The 16,243-nt window shown below is 39.1% G+C and overlaps 1 protein-coding gene across 3 annotated transcripts in view; it reads left to right on the forward strand.

The window, feature by feature from the left end:
• CPED1 (cadherin like and PC-esterase domain containing 1) overlaps positions 1 to 15,806 on the forward strand; it is a 315,286-nt gene extending 299,480 nt beyond the window's left edge. For all 3 annotated transcript variants that reach the window (XM_054495963.2, XM_063667799.1, XM_063667798.1), the window contains exon 23: positions 13,796 to 15,806. In XM_054495963.2, the coding sequence (XP_054351938.1) occupies positions 13,796 to 14,008 (213 nt within the window). In that variant the 3' untranslated portion in view covers positions 14,009 to 15,806. The remainder of the gene's footprint in view (positions 1 to 13,795) is intronic.
• The last annotated feature ends 437 nt before the right edge of the window (positions 15,807 to 16,243 follow it).

Raw genomic sequence — 16,243 nt, forward strand, 5'->3', positions numbered from 1 at the left:
CAATGAGTTATACTGTTTAATGAAACACTTTTTTCAGCATTTACTTATAGTTGCTCACAGTATCATAGAACTCAGTTACTCTCACTGTATTAGTCCGTTCTCATGCTGCTATAAGCACATACCTGAGACTGGGTAATTTATAAAGGAAAGAGGTTTAACTGACACACAGTTCAGCATGGCTGGGGAGGACTCAAGAAACTTACAACTGCCAAAAGGGGAAGGAAACACGTCCTTCTTTACATGGCGGCTGCAAAGAGAAGTACAGAGTGAAGTGGGGGAAAAGTCCCTTATAAAACCATCAGATCTGGTGAGAACTCATTCACTATCATGAGAACATCATGGAGATAACCATTATTAATACCTCCCACCAGGTGCCTCTCATAACATGTGTGGATTATGGGAACTAAAACTCAAGATGAGATTTGGGTGGGGACACAGCCAAACCATATCATTCTGCCCCTGGCCCCTCTCCAAATCTCATGTCCTCACATTTCAAAACACAATCATGCCTTTCCAACAGTCCCCCAAAGTCTTAGCTAATTCCAGCATTAACCCAAAAGTCAAAGTCTAAAATCTCATCTGAGACAAGGCAAGTCCCTTCCACCAATGAGCCAGCAAAACCAAAAGCAAGTTAGTTACTTCCTAGATAAAATGGGGGTACAGACATCGGGTAAATACACCCATTCCAAAGGGGATAGATTGGCCAAAACAAAGGGGCTAGAGGTCCCATTCAAATCCAAAATCCAGTGGGGCAATCATTAAACCTTAAAGTTACAAAATGATCTCCTTTGACTTCAGGTCTCACATCCAAGTCATGCTGATGCAAAAGGTGGTCTCCCACAGCCTTGGGCAGCTCCCCTGTGGCTTTGCAGGGTACAGCCTCCATCCCAGCTGCTTTCACAGGATGGCGTTGAGTGTCTGTGGCTTTTCCAGGCACACAGTGCAAGCTGTTGGTGGATCTACCATTCTGGGGTTTGGAGGACAGTGCCCTTCTTCTCACAGCTCCATTCAGCAGTGCCCCAGTGGGGACACTGTGTGGGGGCTCTGAACCCACATTTCCCTTCTGCACTGTCCTAGCAGAGGTTCTCCATGAAGTTTCCACCTGCAGCAAACTTCTGCCTGGACATCCAGGCGTTTCCATACATCCTCTGAAATCTAGGTGGAGGTTCCCAAACTTAAATTCTAGTCTTCTGTACACCCGCAGGTCCAACACCATTTGGAAGCTGCCAAGGCTTGGGGCTTGAACTCTCTGAAGTAATGGCCTGAGCTGTGTATTTGTCTCTTTTGGCCACAGCTGGAGCTGAAGTAGCTGGGACAGAGGGCACTATGTCCCGAGGCTGCACAGAGCATGAGGTCTTAGGCCTGGCCCACTAAATCATTTTTTTCCCTCCTAGTCCTCCAGTCCTGTGATGGGAGGGGCTGCCATGAAGGTCTCTGACATGCCCTGGAGACATTTTCCCCATTGTCTTGGTGCTTAACACTTGGCTCCTCATTACTGATGCAAATTTCTGCAACTGGCTTAAATTTCTCCCCTAAAATGTGTTTTTTTTTTCTGTTGCATCATCAGCTGCAAATTTTTTAAACTTTTAAGCTCTGCTTCCTCTTGAACACTTGATGGTTAGAAATTTCTTCTGCTAGATACCCTAAATCATCTTTCTCAAATTCAAAGTTCCACAGATCTCTAGGGCAGGGGCAAAATGCCACCAGTCTCTTTGCTAAAGTATAACAAGAGCCACCTTTGCTCTAGTTCCCAACAAGTTCCTCATCTCCCTCTGAGACCATCTCTGCCTGGACTTTATTGTCCATATCACTGTCAGCATTTTGGTCAAAGCCATTCAACAAGTCTCTAGGAAGTTCCAAACTTTCCCACATCTTTGTCTTCTGAGCACTCCAAGTCTCTAGGAAGTTCCAAACATTTTCCTATCTTCTTCTGAGTCCTCCAAACTGTTCCAACCTCTGCCTGTTAGCCAGTTCCAAGGTCACTTTCACATTTTGGGTATCTTTACAGCAGTCCCCACTACTAGGTACCAATTTACTGTATTAGTCTGTTCTCACACTGCTGTGAGGACATACCTGAGACTGGGTAATTTATAAAGGAAAGAGATTTAATTGACTCACAGTTCAGCATGGCTGCGAAAGCCTCGGGGAAACTTACAATCATAGTGGAAAAGAAGCAAACACGTCTTTCTTCACATGGTGGCAGCAAGGAGGAGTGCGTGGTGAAGCAGGGGAAAGCTCCTCACAAAACCGTCATGTCTCCTGAGAACTCACTCACTATCATGATAACAGCATGGAGGTAACTACCCCCATGATTCAGTTTCCTCCCACCAGGTCCCTCTAATGACGTGTGGGGATTACAGGAACTAGAATTCACGATGAGATTCGGGTGGGGACATGGCCAGATCATATCACTCCTCTTTGTAGAGGTGAGACATGCCAAGTTGCATCTGAAATTAAGTAGAAGACACAGCCTCAAGGTTCTTTCCCCAGGGGTTCCTCAGTCTCATAACTAAACAAGCATGGCAGGAATGCCCTACCTGTCAGTGCATTACACAGGCCCATGTATTACTGAATCCCTCAGTCCAAACCTGGGGTCCTCCTAGAAGACACACTACTTTTCCCCTGGCATTCTTTCTCCTACCCCTGGGAGATTCTGAAGGGTTATAAGATGAATGGCTGATCAAATTTGATTTTTACAAATCTAGTTAATATCTAGGATGATAACAGGATTACAGATGTGCTCAAGAAGTTGGTGGATGGCAGCATTGGAGAGATGTTAGAACAAGTTAGCACTGGATGACATGAGTCCCCAAAGAGCAGGATTAAAGGCTACAGATGGAAAAGTGGTGTCCTTGAAGTGGCACTAGATGTCCAGAGAAAACTAACTACACCTGGTGTATTAGTCCATTTTCATACTGCTATAAAGGACTTCCTGAGACTGCGTAATTTATAAAGGAAATAGGTTTAATTGACTCATAGTTCAGCATGGCTGAGGAGGCCTCAGGAAACTTATGAGCTTGGCAGAAGGCAAAGGGGAAGAAGGCACCTTCTTCACAAGGTGGCAGGAAGGAGAAGTGCCAAGTGAAGGAGGAAGAGCCCCTTGTGAAATTATTAAATCCCATGAGAACTCACTCACTGTTATGAAAACAGCATGGAGGAAACCACCTCCCCGATTCAATTACCTCTACCTGCTCTCTCCCTTGACACATGGAGATTATGGAGATTACAATTCAAGATGAGATTTGAGTGGGGACAGAAAACCTAACCATATCACTTAGGATTTAAAGATCATGAACACGGTAGGACAAGTAGCACCACCATCAGTGCCACCCTTTTATACCCCCAACCTTCTCCTGCCACACACACACAGACACACACACACACACATTCACACACTCACACGCGAGAGAGTTATGATGTCTTCCTGGAGAAGCAACATTTTAATTTTGGCAATGACGCCAAGGAAACCTTCAGTGATGATGGTGACTCTCTAAGAGACTGTTTACCATGGAAAAGAGGTTTCCAAAGGAACAACTGAGAGGTGTAACAGCCAGGGAAGGTATCAGAAATCAAAGAGGAAGCACCAAGTTTGTGACCACTAGCACTCCTTCAGTTCCCTGATGGTAGATTCAAATCATAATGATTCATGATTGTAGACTCCATTCATAGTGATTAATGAATATCTGGTATTGAAAGTCTCCTCTCATCACTTTTTTTCCTTTCAAATGGTCTTGACTATTTTCCTACATTTATTCTTTAAGATGTATTTTAGAATTTCTTTTTCATGTTTTCCCCAAATTCTTCTGTGATTACAACTGGAATAGCATTTTAATTAACTTGGAAGGATTTGACATGACATGTCTGCATTTGTTCATGTGCTTTTTAATGACTCATTAAACTTTTGATATATTTTTCACCTGCATCCTGTATATCATGGTTGAATGTAGTGAAGTTGTTTCAGTATTGTAATGGGATCTTTTCTCTAATTTATTTCTTACTAATTATTTATAGACTACAGAAAAGCTATACAATTTTCAAATGTTAACTTTATAATATCTAATTATTTTTCAGTATATTCCTTGGATTTTCAGGGTAAATAATCATACAGTTACATATAATTGGTAATTTTCTAAAATGAAATATTTCATAATATTGAAACATTTTGCATTCCTGAAAAAATTGTATGGGCTAGTGATACAGCATATAATACTACCAGATGTTTTTAATGCTTCTGGATTCAATTCACAATGGCAAAGGAATTTTTACATCTATATTTTCACAAATCAAAATTGAACTAATTCTTTATAGTATCAGGATGATAATGACTTAACAAAGGGATTAGGAAACATCATCTTTGATTATTTTCTACAAAATAGTTTCCAAGGGAAACCAAGTGAATTAAGTGTTGTTGGGCCAGCCACTGGCCTGGGCATGAAGGGTTCCATTTTGAAGAACATATGGGAGCATTGACCCTGTAAAAGTCATTAGCCTGGTCCTCAGAAGCTACAGGTAACCCCATCATCCTGATTTCCTTTCTCAGACATCAATTTAGTGGTCTCTAAAAATAGAAATAGGTTATCAACCTTCCATTGAGATCTGTCAAAATACTGACACTACTCCCAAATGGAAGCCATATGCTTCAGCAGTTACACTGGAGATCTATATTTTTGTATATCCCATTTATGAATCACATTTAAGATTGTTGTAAGCATCTACACCAGCATGATCCAATGGTTGTAATGCAACTTTAAATTCAACCCTAAAATCACACAAATATTAAAATAATGTTTAAAGAACTATAACCTTTTTCAGTGGGATAGACCCTTTTCTGTTTTGCATGTAATTAGTATGCAGACCATCAGGCACTTGCAAAATCCAGAATTCTAGATAAAATCGTATAAACAAAATTAACCTTATTTTGGCTTCAGAACACTGGAATAATATTATTTCAAGGTCGAATGTTATATTTATGCTTAAATGTTTTCTTAAATAAACTTCCTGAAGACTGCTCACTAGTCTTGCTGTTGAGTACAAACCTCCTCTAAAATTGACAAAACTTTCAGGAAAACATTGATGCACCTCTCCTGTCTATCATATTTAGAGTTGCCATATAACCAAATAAGGATGGAAAGAGCTGTACACAGTAGAAACTTTTGACCCTGGGACCTAGACTATTAATCAGTGGTTAACCGCAAACTGAGCTCTAAACTACGATCCACAGGGATTCCTCACTACAACCTCCTGATATCACTGGATTTCTTAAGAGTTACCTGACCTGAGGGCCAGATCAAGCAAAGCCAAACCTTTCATAGCTACAGGAAAACATTTCTTTGGGGTTAGCAGAGTATAACTGGTTTTAAAACATATTATCGTTTCATTTTTTTCTTCAAATGTGAATACTTTCAAAATTTTTATCATTACACAATAATGCACATTCATTGTATTATATTAAAGAAAAAAATCAAGCCAAAAGTTACAAGAATACATTAAAAATGTCCTATAATTCCTCTACCAAAAGGTCACTACTGTTAATAGTTTGGTATAGATCTTTACAGATTTCCTATTCAAATAACTTTTCAGAAATGGTTCAAGCTCATTTGCAATGTAACAAAAACTACTTCTCTTCCGAATAGATATCATGTGATTTTTTAAAAAATACTCAATTTTGTTTATATGGAACTGTTTTCATTGCACTACCTTATATGAGATGAAAAAATATGTACCTAAATTGTTATGAAGAACTCAAAACAATTTTTAAAAAACTGTGTAAGCTAGAATTACTTTCATTAGTCACTGATAATAGTTTATATGTCCAAATAGTGACAGAAAAAAATATTTTATAATTGCATTAAAATGATGAAATTCATAATTTGTTATTCTTTTATTATTTTATGTATTTTTATTATACTTTAAGTTCTGGGATACATATGCAGAACTTGCAAGTTTGTTACATAGGTATACATGTGTCATGGTGATTTGCTGCACCCATCAACCTGTCATCTACATTAGGCATTTCTCCTAATGCTATCCCTCTCCTTTCCCCCGAACTCCTGACAGGCCCCAGTGTGTGTTGTTCCCCTCCCTGTGCCCATATGTTCTCATTGTTCAACTCCCACTTACAAGTGAGACCATGCGGTGTTTGGTTTTCTGTTCCTGTGTTAGTTTGCTGAGAATGATGGTTGCCAGCTTCATCCATGTCACTGCAAAGCACATGAAACTCATTCTTTTTTATGGTTGCATAGTACTCCATGGTGTATATGTGCCACATTTTCCTTATCCAGTCTAACATTGATGGGCATTTTGGCTGGTCCCAAGTCTTTGCTATTGTGAATAGTGGTGCAATAAACATACGTGTGCATGTGTCTTTTTAGTAGAATGGTTTATAATCCTTTGGGTATATACCCAGTAATGGGATTGCTAGGTCAAATGGTATTTCTAGTTCTAGATCCTTGAGGAATCACCACACCGTCTTCCACAATGGTTGAAATAATTTACACTCCCACCAGCAGTGTAAAAGAGTTCCTATTTCTCCACATTCTCTCCAGCATCTGTTGTTTCCTGACTTTTTAATGATCGCCATTCTAACTGGCATGAGATGGTATCTCATTGTGGTTTTGATTTGCATTTCTCTAATGACCAGTGATGATGAGCTTTTTTTCATATGTTTATTGGCCACGTAAATGTCTTCTTTTGAGAAGTGTCTGTTCATATCCTTCACCCACTTTTTGATGGGGTTGTTTTGTTCTTGTAAATTTGTTTAAGTTCCTTGTAGATTCTGGATTTAGCCCTTTGTCAGATGGATAGATTGCAAAAATTTACTCCCATTCTGTAGGTTGCTTGTTCACTCTGATGATAGTTTCTTTGGCTGTGCAGAAGCTCTTTAGTTTAATTAGATCCCATTTGTCAATTTTGGCTTTTGGTGCCATTGCTTTTGGTGTTTTATTCATGAAGTCTTTGCCCATGCCTATGTCCTGAATGGTGTTGCCTAGGTTTTCTTCTAGGGTTTTTATGGTTTTAGGTCTTATATATAAATCTTTAATCTATCTTGAGTTAATTCTTGTATAAGGTGTAAGGAAGGGGTCCAGTTTCAGTTTTCTGCATATAGCTAGCCAGTTTTCCCAACACTATTTATGAAATAGGGAATCCTTTCCCCATTGCTTGTTTTTGTCAGGTTTGTCAAAGATCAGATGGTTGTAGATGTGTGGTGTTATTTCTGAGGCCTCTCTTCCGTTCCATTGGTCTATGTATCTGTTTTGGTACCAGTACCATGCTGTTTTGGTTACTGTAGGCTTGTAGTATGGTTTGGAGTCAGGTAGTGTGATGCCTCCAGCTTTGTTCTTTTTGCTTAGGATTGTCTTGGCTATACAGGCTTCTTTTGGTTTCATATGAAATTTAAAGTAGTTTTTTCTAATTCTGTGAAGAAAGTCAATAGTAGCTTCATGGGAATAGCATTGAATCTATAAATTACTTTGGGCAATATGGCCATTTTCACAATATTGATTCTTCCTATCCATAAGCATGGAATGTTTTTCCATTTGTTTGTGTCCTCTCTATTTCCTTGGGCAGTGGTTTGTAGTTCTCCTTGAAGAAGTTCTTCACATCCCTTGTAAGTTGGATTCCTAGGTATTTTATTCTCTTTGTGGCAATTCTGAATGGGAGTTCACTCATGATTTAGCTCTCTGTTTGTCTATAATTGGTGTATAGGAATGCTTGTGATTTTTGCACATTGATTTTGTATCCTGAGATTTTGCTGAAGTTGCTTATCAGCTCAAGGAGTTTTTGGGCTGAGATGATGGGGTTTTCTAAATATAGAATCATGTCATCAGCAAACAGAGACAATTTGACTTCCTCTCTTCCTATTTGAATATGCTTTATTTCTTTCTCTTGCCTGATTGCCCTGGCCAGAACTTCCAATACTATGTTGAATAAGAGCGGTGAGAGAGGGCATCTTTGTCTTGTGCTGGTTTTCAAAGCGAATGCCTCTAGCTTTTGCCCATTCAGTATGATACTGGCTGTGGGTTTGTCATAAATAGCTCTTATTATTCTGAGATACATTCCTTCAATGCCTAGTTTATTCAGTGTTTTTAGCATGAAGGGGTGTTGAATTTTATCGAAGGCCTTTTCTGCATCTATTGAGATAATCATGTGGTTTTCGTCATGGTTCTGTTTATGTGATGGATTACATTTATTGATTTGCATATGTTGAACCCACCTTGCATCCCAGGGATGAAGCCAACTTGATTGTGGTGGATAAGCTTTTTAATGTGCTGCTGTATTTGGTTTGCCAGTATTTTATTGAGTATTTTCACATCAATGCTCATTAGGGGTATTGGCCTGAAATTTTCTTTTGTGTGTGTGTGTGTCTCTGCCAGGTTTTGATATCAGGATGATGCTGGCCTCATAAAATGAGTTAGGGAGGGGTCCCTCTTTTTCTATTGTTTGCAATAGTTTCAGAAGAAATGGTACCAGCTCTTCTTTGTACCTCTGGTAGAATTCAGCTGTGAATCCATCTGGTCCCGGGCTTTTTTTTTTTTTTTTTTGGTTGGTAGGCTATTAATTACTGCCTCAGTTTCAGAACTTGTTATCGGTTTATTTGACTTCTTCCTGGTTTAGTCTTGGGAGGGTGTATGTGTCCAGGAATTTATCCATTTCTTCTAGATTTTCTAGTTTATTTGTGTAGAGGTGTTTATAGTATTCTCTGACGGTAGTTTGTATTTCTGTGGGATCAGTGGTGATATCCCCTTTATCATTTTTATTGTGTCTATTTGATTCTTCTCTCTTTTCTTTTTTATTAGTCTGGCTAGAGCTCTAAGTATTTTGCTAATCTTTTCAAAAAACCACCTCCTGGATTCACTGATTTTTTGAAGGGTTTTTCATGTCTCTATCTCCTTCAGTTCTGCTCTGATCTTAGTTATTTCTTGTCTTCTGCTGGCTTTTGAATTTGTTCACTCTTGCTTCTCTAGTTCTTTTAATTGTGACATTAGGGTATCAATTTTAGATCTTTCCTGCTTTCTCATGTGGGCATTTAGTGCTATACATTTCCCTCTAAACACTGCTATAGCTGTGACCTAGAGATTCTGGTATGTTGTGTCTTTGTTCCCATTGGTTTCAAAGAACTTATTTATTTCTGCCTTAATTTCATTATTTACTGAGGAGTCATTGAGGAGCAGGTTGTTCAGTTTCCATGTAGTTGTACGATTTTGAGTTAGTTTCTTAATCCTGAGTTCTAATTTGATTGCACTGTGGTCTGAGAGACTGTTTGTTATGATTTCTATCTTTTGCATTTGTTGAGGAGTGTTTTGTTTCCAATTATGTGGTCAATTTTAGAATAAGTGCTATGTGGTGATGAGAAGAATGTATATTCTGTTGATTTTGGGTGGAGAGTTCTGTGGATGTCTATTAGGTCCGCATGGTCCAGAGCAGAGTTCAAGTCCTGAATATCCTCGTTAAGTTTCTGTCTTATTGAGGTGCCTAATATTGATAGTGAGGTGTCTAATATTGATAGTCTCCCATTATTATTGTGTGGGAATTAAGTCTCTTTGCAGGTCTCTAAGAACTTGCTTTATGAATCTGTGTGCTCCTGTATTGGGTGCATATGTATTTAGGATAGTTAGCTCTTCCTGTTGCATTGATCCCTTTACCATTATGTAATGCCCTTCTTTCTTTATCTCTTTTGATCTTTGTTAGCTTAAAGTCTGTTTTATCAGAGACTAGGATTGCAACTCCTGGTGTGTTTTTTTTTTTTCTTTCCATTTGCTTGGGAAATATTCCTCCATCCCTTTATTTTGAGCCTATGTGGGTCTTTGCGTGTGAGATGGGTCTTCTGAATACAGCACACCAATGGGTCTTGACTATCCAATTTGCCAGTCTGTGCCTTTTCATTGGGGGCATTTAGTCCATTTACATTTAAGGTTAATATTGTTATGTGTGAATTTGATCCTGTCATTATGATGCTAGCTAGTTATTTTGCCCATTAGTTGATGCAGTTTCTTCATAGTGTCGATGGTCTTTACATTTTGTTATGTTTTTGCAGTGCTTGGTACCAGTTTTTCCTTTCCATATTTAGCGCTTCTTTCAGGAGCTCTTGTAAGGCAGGCCTGGTGGTGACAAAATCCCTCGGCATTTGCTTGTCTGTAAAGGATTTTATTTCTCCTTCACTTATAAAGCTTAGTTTAGCTATGAAATTCTGGTTTTCTTTAAGAATATTGAATATTGTCCCCACTCTCTTCTGGCTTGCAGGGCTTCTGCAGAGACATCCACTGTTAGCCTGATGCTTCCCTTTGTGGGATACCTGACCTTTCTCTCTGGCTGCATTTTTTCCTTCATTTCAACCTTGGTAAATCTGATGATTATGTGTCTTGGGGTTGCTCTTCTTGAAGAGTATCTCTGTGGTGTTCTCTGTATTTCTTGAACTTGAATGTTGGCCTGCCTTGCTAGGTTGGGGAAGTTCTCCTGGATAATATCCTGGAGAGTGTTTTCCAAGTTGGTTCCATTCTCCCCATCACTTTCAGGTACACCAATCAAACGTAGGCTTGGTCTTTTCACATAGTCCCATATTTCTTGGAGGCTTTGTTCATTCTCTTTCTTTTCTTTTCATTCTTTTTTCTCTAATCTTGTCTTCATGCTTTATTTCATTAAGTTGATCTTCAATCTATGATATCCTTTCTTCCGCTTGATCGATTTGGTTATTGATACCTGTGTATGCTTCACGAAGTTCTTGTGCTGTGTTTTTCAGGTCCATCAGGTCATTTATGTTCTACTCTAAACTCGTTATTTTAGTTAGCAGTTCCTGTAACCTTTTATCAAGGTTCTCAACTTTTTGCATTCGGTTAGAACATGATCCTTTAGCTCGGAGGAGTTGGTCATTACCCACCATCTGAAGCCTACTTCTGTCAATTTGTCAAACTGATTCTCCATCCAGTTTTGTTCCCTTGCTGGTGAGGAGTTGTGATCATTTGGAGGAGAAGAGGCATTCTGGTTTTTGGAATTTTCAGCCTTTTTGTGCTGGTTTTTCCTCATCTTCGTGGATTTGTCTACCTTTGGTCTTTGATGTTGGTGACCTTCAGATGGAGTTTTTATGTGGGCGTCCTTTTTGTTGATGTTGATGCTATTGCTTTCTGTTCGTTAGTTTTCCTTCTAACAGTCAGGCCACTCTTCTGCAGGTCTGCTGGAGTTTGCTGGAGGTCCACTCCAGGCCCTGTTTGCCTGAGTATCACCACCAGAGGCTGCAGAACAGCAAAGATTGCTGCCTGCTCATTCCTCTGGAAGCTTCATCCCAGAGGGGCACCTGCCAGATGCCAGCTGGAGCTCTCCTTTATGAGGTGTCTGTCGACCCCTGCTGGAAAATGTCTCCCAGTCAGGAGGCACGGGGGTCAGGAACCCACTTGAGGAGGCAATCTGTCCCTTAGCAGAGCTCTAGTGCTGTGCTGGGAGATCCTCTGCTCTCTTCAGAGCCAGCAAGCAGGAACGTTTAAGTCTGCTGAAGCTGCACCCACAGCCACCCCTTCCCCCAGGTGTTCTGTCCCAGGGAGATGAGAGTTTTATCTATAAGCCCCTGACTGGGGCTGCTGCCTTTCTTTCAGAAATGCCCCGCCCAGAGAGGAGGAATCTAGAGAAGCAGACTGGCACTGTGGTGGGTTCTGCATCCAGTTCGAAATTCCCAGCGGTTTTCTTTACACTGTGAGGGGAAAACTGCCTACTCAAGCCTCAGTAATGGTAGACAACCCTACCCCCACCAAGCTCGAGTGTCCCAGGTCAACTTCAGACTCCAGTGTTGGCAGCAAGAATTTCAAGCCCGTGGATCTTAGCTTGTTGGGCTCCATGGGGTGGGATCCATTGAGCAAGACCACTCAGCTCTCTGGCTTCAGCCCCGTTTCCAAAGGAGTGAACAGTTCTGTCTTGCTGGTGTTCCAGGCACCACTGGGGTATGAAAAAAAAACCTCCTGCAGCTAGGTCAGCGTCTGCCCAAATGCCTTCCCCATTTTGTTCTTGAAACCCAGGGCCCTGGTGGCATAGGCACCCAAGGGAATCTCCTGGTCTGCGGGTTGTGAAGACTGGGGGAAAAGCATTGTATCTGGGCTAGATAGCACCATCCCTCATGGCACAGTCTCTCATGGCTTCCCTTGGCTAGGGGAGGGAGTTCCCCAACCCCTTGTGCTTCCTTGGTGAGGCGGCGCCTCACCCTGCTTCTGCTCGCCCTCCATGGGCTGCACCCACCATCTAACCAGTCCCAGTGAGATGAACTGGGTACCTCAGTTGGAAATGCAGAAATCACCTGCCTTTTGCCTTGTTCTCGCTGTGAGCTGCAGACTGGAGCTGTTCCTATTTGGCCATCTTGCCAGCCCCCCATTTGTTATTCATTTATAAAGACACCCAAAACATCCTTACCAGTACTTTTTCTCCTTCCCTTCCTCTCTTTTTCTACTTCCCAACCTTTCCCCCGATCTCTCTCGGTCCCCCTTTTGCTCTCTAGTGCTAACAACCTGAGTTTGATTAACTCAGTAATTAAAGCTGATAATTATATGATTTCACTAGGACAACATTTGCAAAATGTACAAGTAGACTACAAATGTAGCCTCTTTGTTTGGATGTGTCTGTATATATATTCATAAAGTAACCATGAATGAAATCACAAGAAATGAACAATATATTTGGGGAGGGAATTTAGTGGCTTGGGGTGAGGAACAGAAATAGGAAATAAACTTTTTATTATATACCCTTTTATAACTTATGAATGATGCTTCTTAAAACCGCTGTTCTCTGTAGTGGGCAGATCTATGCAAACCTACCCCCAAAAGTTCAGGAAGCTGACAGGCTGAAGAAAGAAACCAACAAATCCATTTTCTTAGAAAGAAACATTTAAAAGGGAGTTACAAACAGAAGCCATGTCTGTGTCTCAGGTGGCAGCAAAACAAGATGGTGGATCCCTGCACCATTATAACCCCAGACCCAGGGCTTATATGCCATTGGAAAATGGTGATTCAGAGGGATGTGTAGGAAGATTGAAGTATGATAACATCAAGGTTGTTTTGACCTAAGGGCAGGATTTACCGTAAGTGTGCTCTTACACAAGGAACAATAGATAAACTGGAAATCTTACAGACCTTCCTTGGACTGGGGTTAATCAGAAGTCAACATGGCAGATTAGCATCCAAGATGGAGTTACTTTAGCCTCCTAAGCAAAAAAAAAAAAAAGTCTAAAAGTAAATCTACATATATATCTCCAAATATACAAAGTTATTAGTTTAATAGTGCATAGGCAGCTCCCCAGATTCCATAACTTACTAAGTGCCCAGAGCAACAAAACCACTAAAAGTAACAGTTAGCTTATAAGTCTGCAATGGAAAAAAAATTTTTCTTTTCTCTGAAAATGGTTTTAGTTGCCATTTTATAGAAGACTGCCATGACACGTTTAGGGTACCATGTTTGAATCAGTGGCCTGGCAAAGGCACACTAGTGCCTTTCCTATTGTGGTACTATGTCAAACTCTGTGTTAGTATGCCTGGCCTGAAAACACACACACACACACACAAAGATTGGAAGATAAATCATCTGAGACTGTTCCTTAGTTGCATTGGAGACAGCTGCAATGAGGTAAGAAAAGTGACAAAGTTGAATTTTAACCTTGGTCTTTTTTGAAGCATAAGTTACAGCCATTCCTGGTTATGTAAGTCATATTCATACCCTTTTGGCAACATCTGTGTGGCAGAGATGCATGTTCAAGTTTGAGAGTTAGTTATGCAGGGATCGGATATTCTTGATTTTGCCTCACAGTTTTCTTGCTCTTCATTTACAGGTAGTGAAATCAAAGTTATCCAAAGAATATAACTTTATTAAAATGAAAAGATCAAGAAATCATATCATGGGAAGATATTTCAGCAATCAAAGCAAACTACAACAAGGCACTGTAACAAATCTTCGATCGCCATATCATGTCAGAGGTCCAATAAATCAGGTTTGTTCTGAAATCCTTCTCAGCAGGATGTGTGCAAATAAAAGGACTATGTAGGCTCCCTGCAGGAGAGCTGAATCTGGAGCTGGAGACAAGCTAGTCACCCGGACAATGGTCTAGGAGCCAAGCGCTGCGCATCGCACACATTTGGGATCGACCACACACACTTGTGCACACCAGCACATGCATGCACACCAGTACACACACAGTTAAATAATGATAACACTTCTTACAGCTTTATGAATTCAAGATGTGACCTTGAACAGCAATCCATTTCACAGTGAAAGACATACCTAGAAAAACGTTACTTGAAGCATAATTATTAACCAGAACCACTGTGGGCCAGGTATGGCATTGTGATAATAAAGAGAAATATAGACACTTAAAATTATGTGAAAAAAAGGATAATGCTCTTTCGTGTTGTCTTACCATCTCTATAGGTACATCAATATTGAAAAGGAGAAAAACCAATGACATTCCACTGGCAAGTAGAGGTTGTGCTTGCATTCTTTACCAGGAGAAAATGTGGTGTTTATGATGGCTTAGGCTTTGTGAATCTAATGCTTATGAAAAACATTTCTTCCTATACTTTTTAAATTTTATTACTGAAAGGAAAAGAACAGGAATGTTCCACAGGGGAATTTGAAGAGATTCTGTGAGAGAGATATAAAATGAAATATTTTATAGTTAAAACACCAATATATTTAACTTTACACTTCTTGTGTTCTTCATAAACATTCCCTCTTGTCCTATCTGTGCACTTCGATGGGTAACTGCAGTCTGAATTAATGAAATACATAATTTTAAAGTAAGTAACAAAATGTAGTTCCTCATGTATTACTTTACTATGTTTCATTGATGATATTACTTAAATCTTGTTTGCCATTACAGCCCTATGTAACTTAAAATTACAATTATATTTTATGTAAATATTTTGCAAAGGACTATACATTCTCAAATGCATAGGTGCTTTTTCCCATCAAGAATTTGCATATGTCCACAAATAGTATTATGTTACTAGTATCTATATTTTGATTTTCCTGAGCAACTGTATCAAATCCAAATTTAGAGTAGACATAAAATTATTATTTTAATTAAAACTGTGGCATACATATAATACATACCTAATTATAGTAGTGAGAACTATCTCTTCTATCTCTTTAGGTTCAAAATGGTGAATTTCTTTATTATACGAATGCTTTGTTGTGAGATAACATCACACAGTTACAATGGATTTTAGAGGTTTGTCTTTCTTGGGTGGGGTGGGAAGCTGAGAGGGTTAATTGAATACATGGCTGAAATTACCAAATGTATAAATACCTCAATTTCACTACCATACAAGAAAAAAACACCTATTTTGATTGATCAGTTCTTTTGTATGAATATCCACCTCCTTTAAATACTCTATTTTTATATATATTTTTATATGAAGATAAACATGAATTTATATTTAACTGTTTTAAATTATATTTACATAAATGCAAATATCACTTGATATAAACAATACAAATCTGCATCTTACAGATGATAATTTTTTTAGAAGAATGATACAGAATTAACTTTAAAAATAAAAGACTTTTCTAATATACACTTAAATGCACACATCATTTTTAAGTTTTCAGTGATTTTTTTAATGACATAAAACGTTACCAATGTGTGCAGCCTCTCCATCATGTTTTAACATACTGTATACTCTATAGCAGTATTACAGTCAGTATTTCATATAATTTTCTTTAGACCTAACTGTTACCATCTGACTGAGGTTACTCTGGTATTTATCTCTTCACTGCTGAAATAATAATGGATTTTAGAAACAATTGTAATAATATCGTTAATAAATGTCTTACTAGTAATAGTCTGTGTTTGTAGAGTATCTTTTATTTTCTTTTTTACTGAAGATGTACAACTATGCAAACAGTGACCACTTGGCAGGGATATTATCATGTGGCTTCAAGTATTATAGCGTGGTTAAACAGGATTAACTATATAGTTCCTTCTAAGCCTAATATTCTTTAAGTTTATGATCAGATGAACTTCCCACTGTGCAATGACCAAGATGTATGAAGATAATGTATTGTAGTGACAAGCTTTTTAAAAATAATAATAATAAGACACTTAAATGCTAGGAATCATTTTAATTGCTCCTTAACTGAAACTGCATTTTATTTTACCTAGGTGTATGTGTATGTATATGTGTTTGTGTATCCGTGTGCATATGTGTTTGTACATATTTAGCAAGTTCTTAATTTCAATGGGAAAAAATGGGAGTAGGCATTTTAACATATTTTTAGG

Source organism: Pongo pygmaeus, chromosome 6, assembly GCF_028885625.2.
Source record: "Pongo pygmaeus isolate AG05252 chromosome 6, NHGRI_mPonPyg2-v2.0_pri, whole genome shotgun sequence".
Taxonomy (NCBI): domain Eukaryota; kingdom Metazoa; phylum Chordata; class Mammalia; order Primates; family Hominidae; genus Pongo; species Pongo pygmaeus.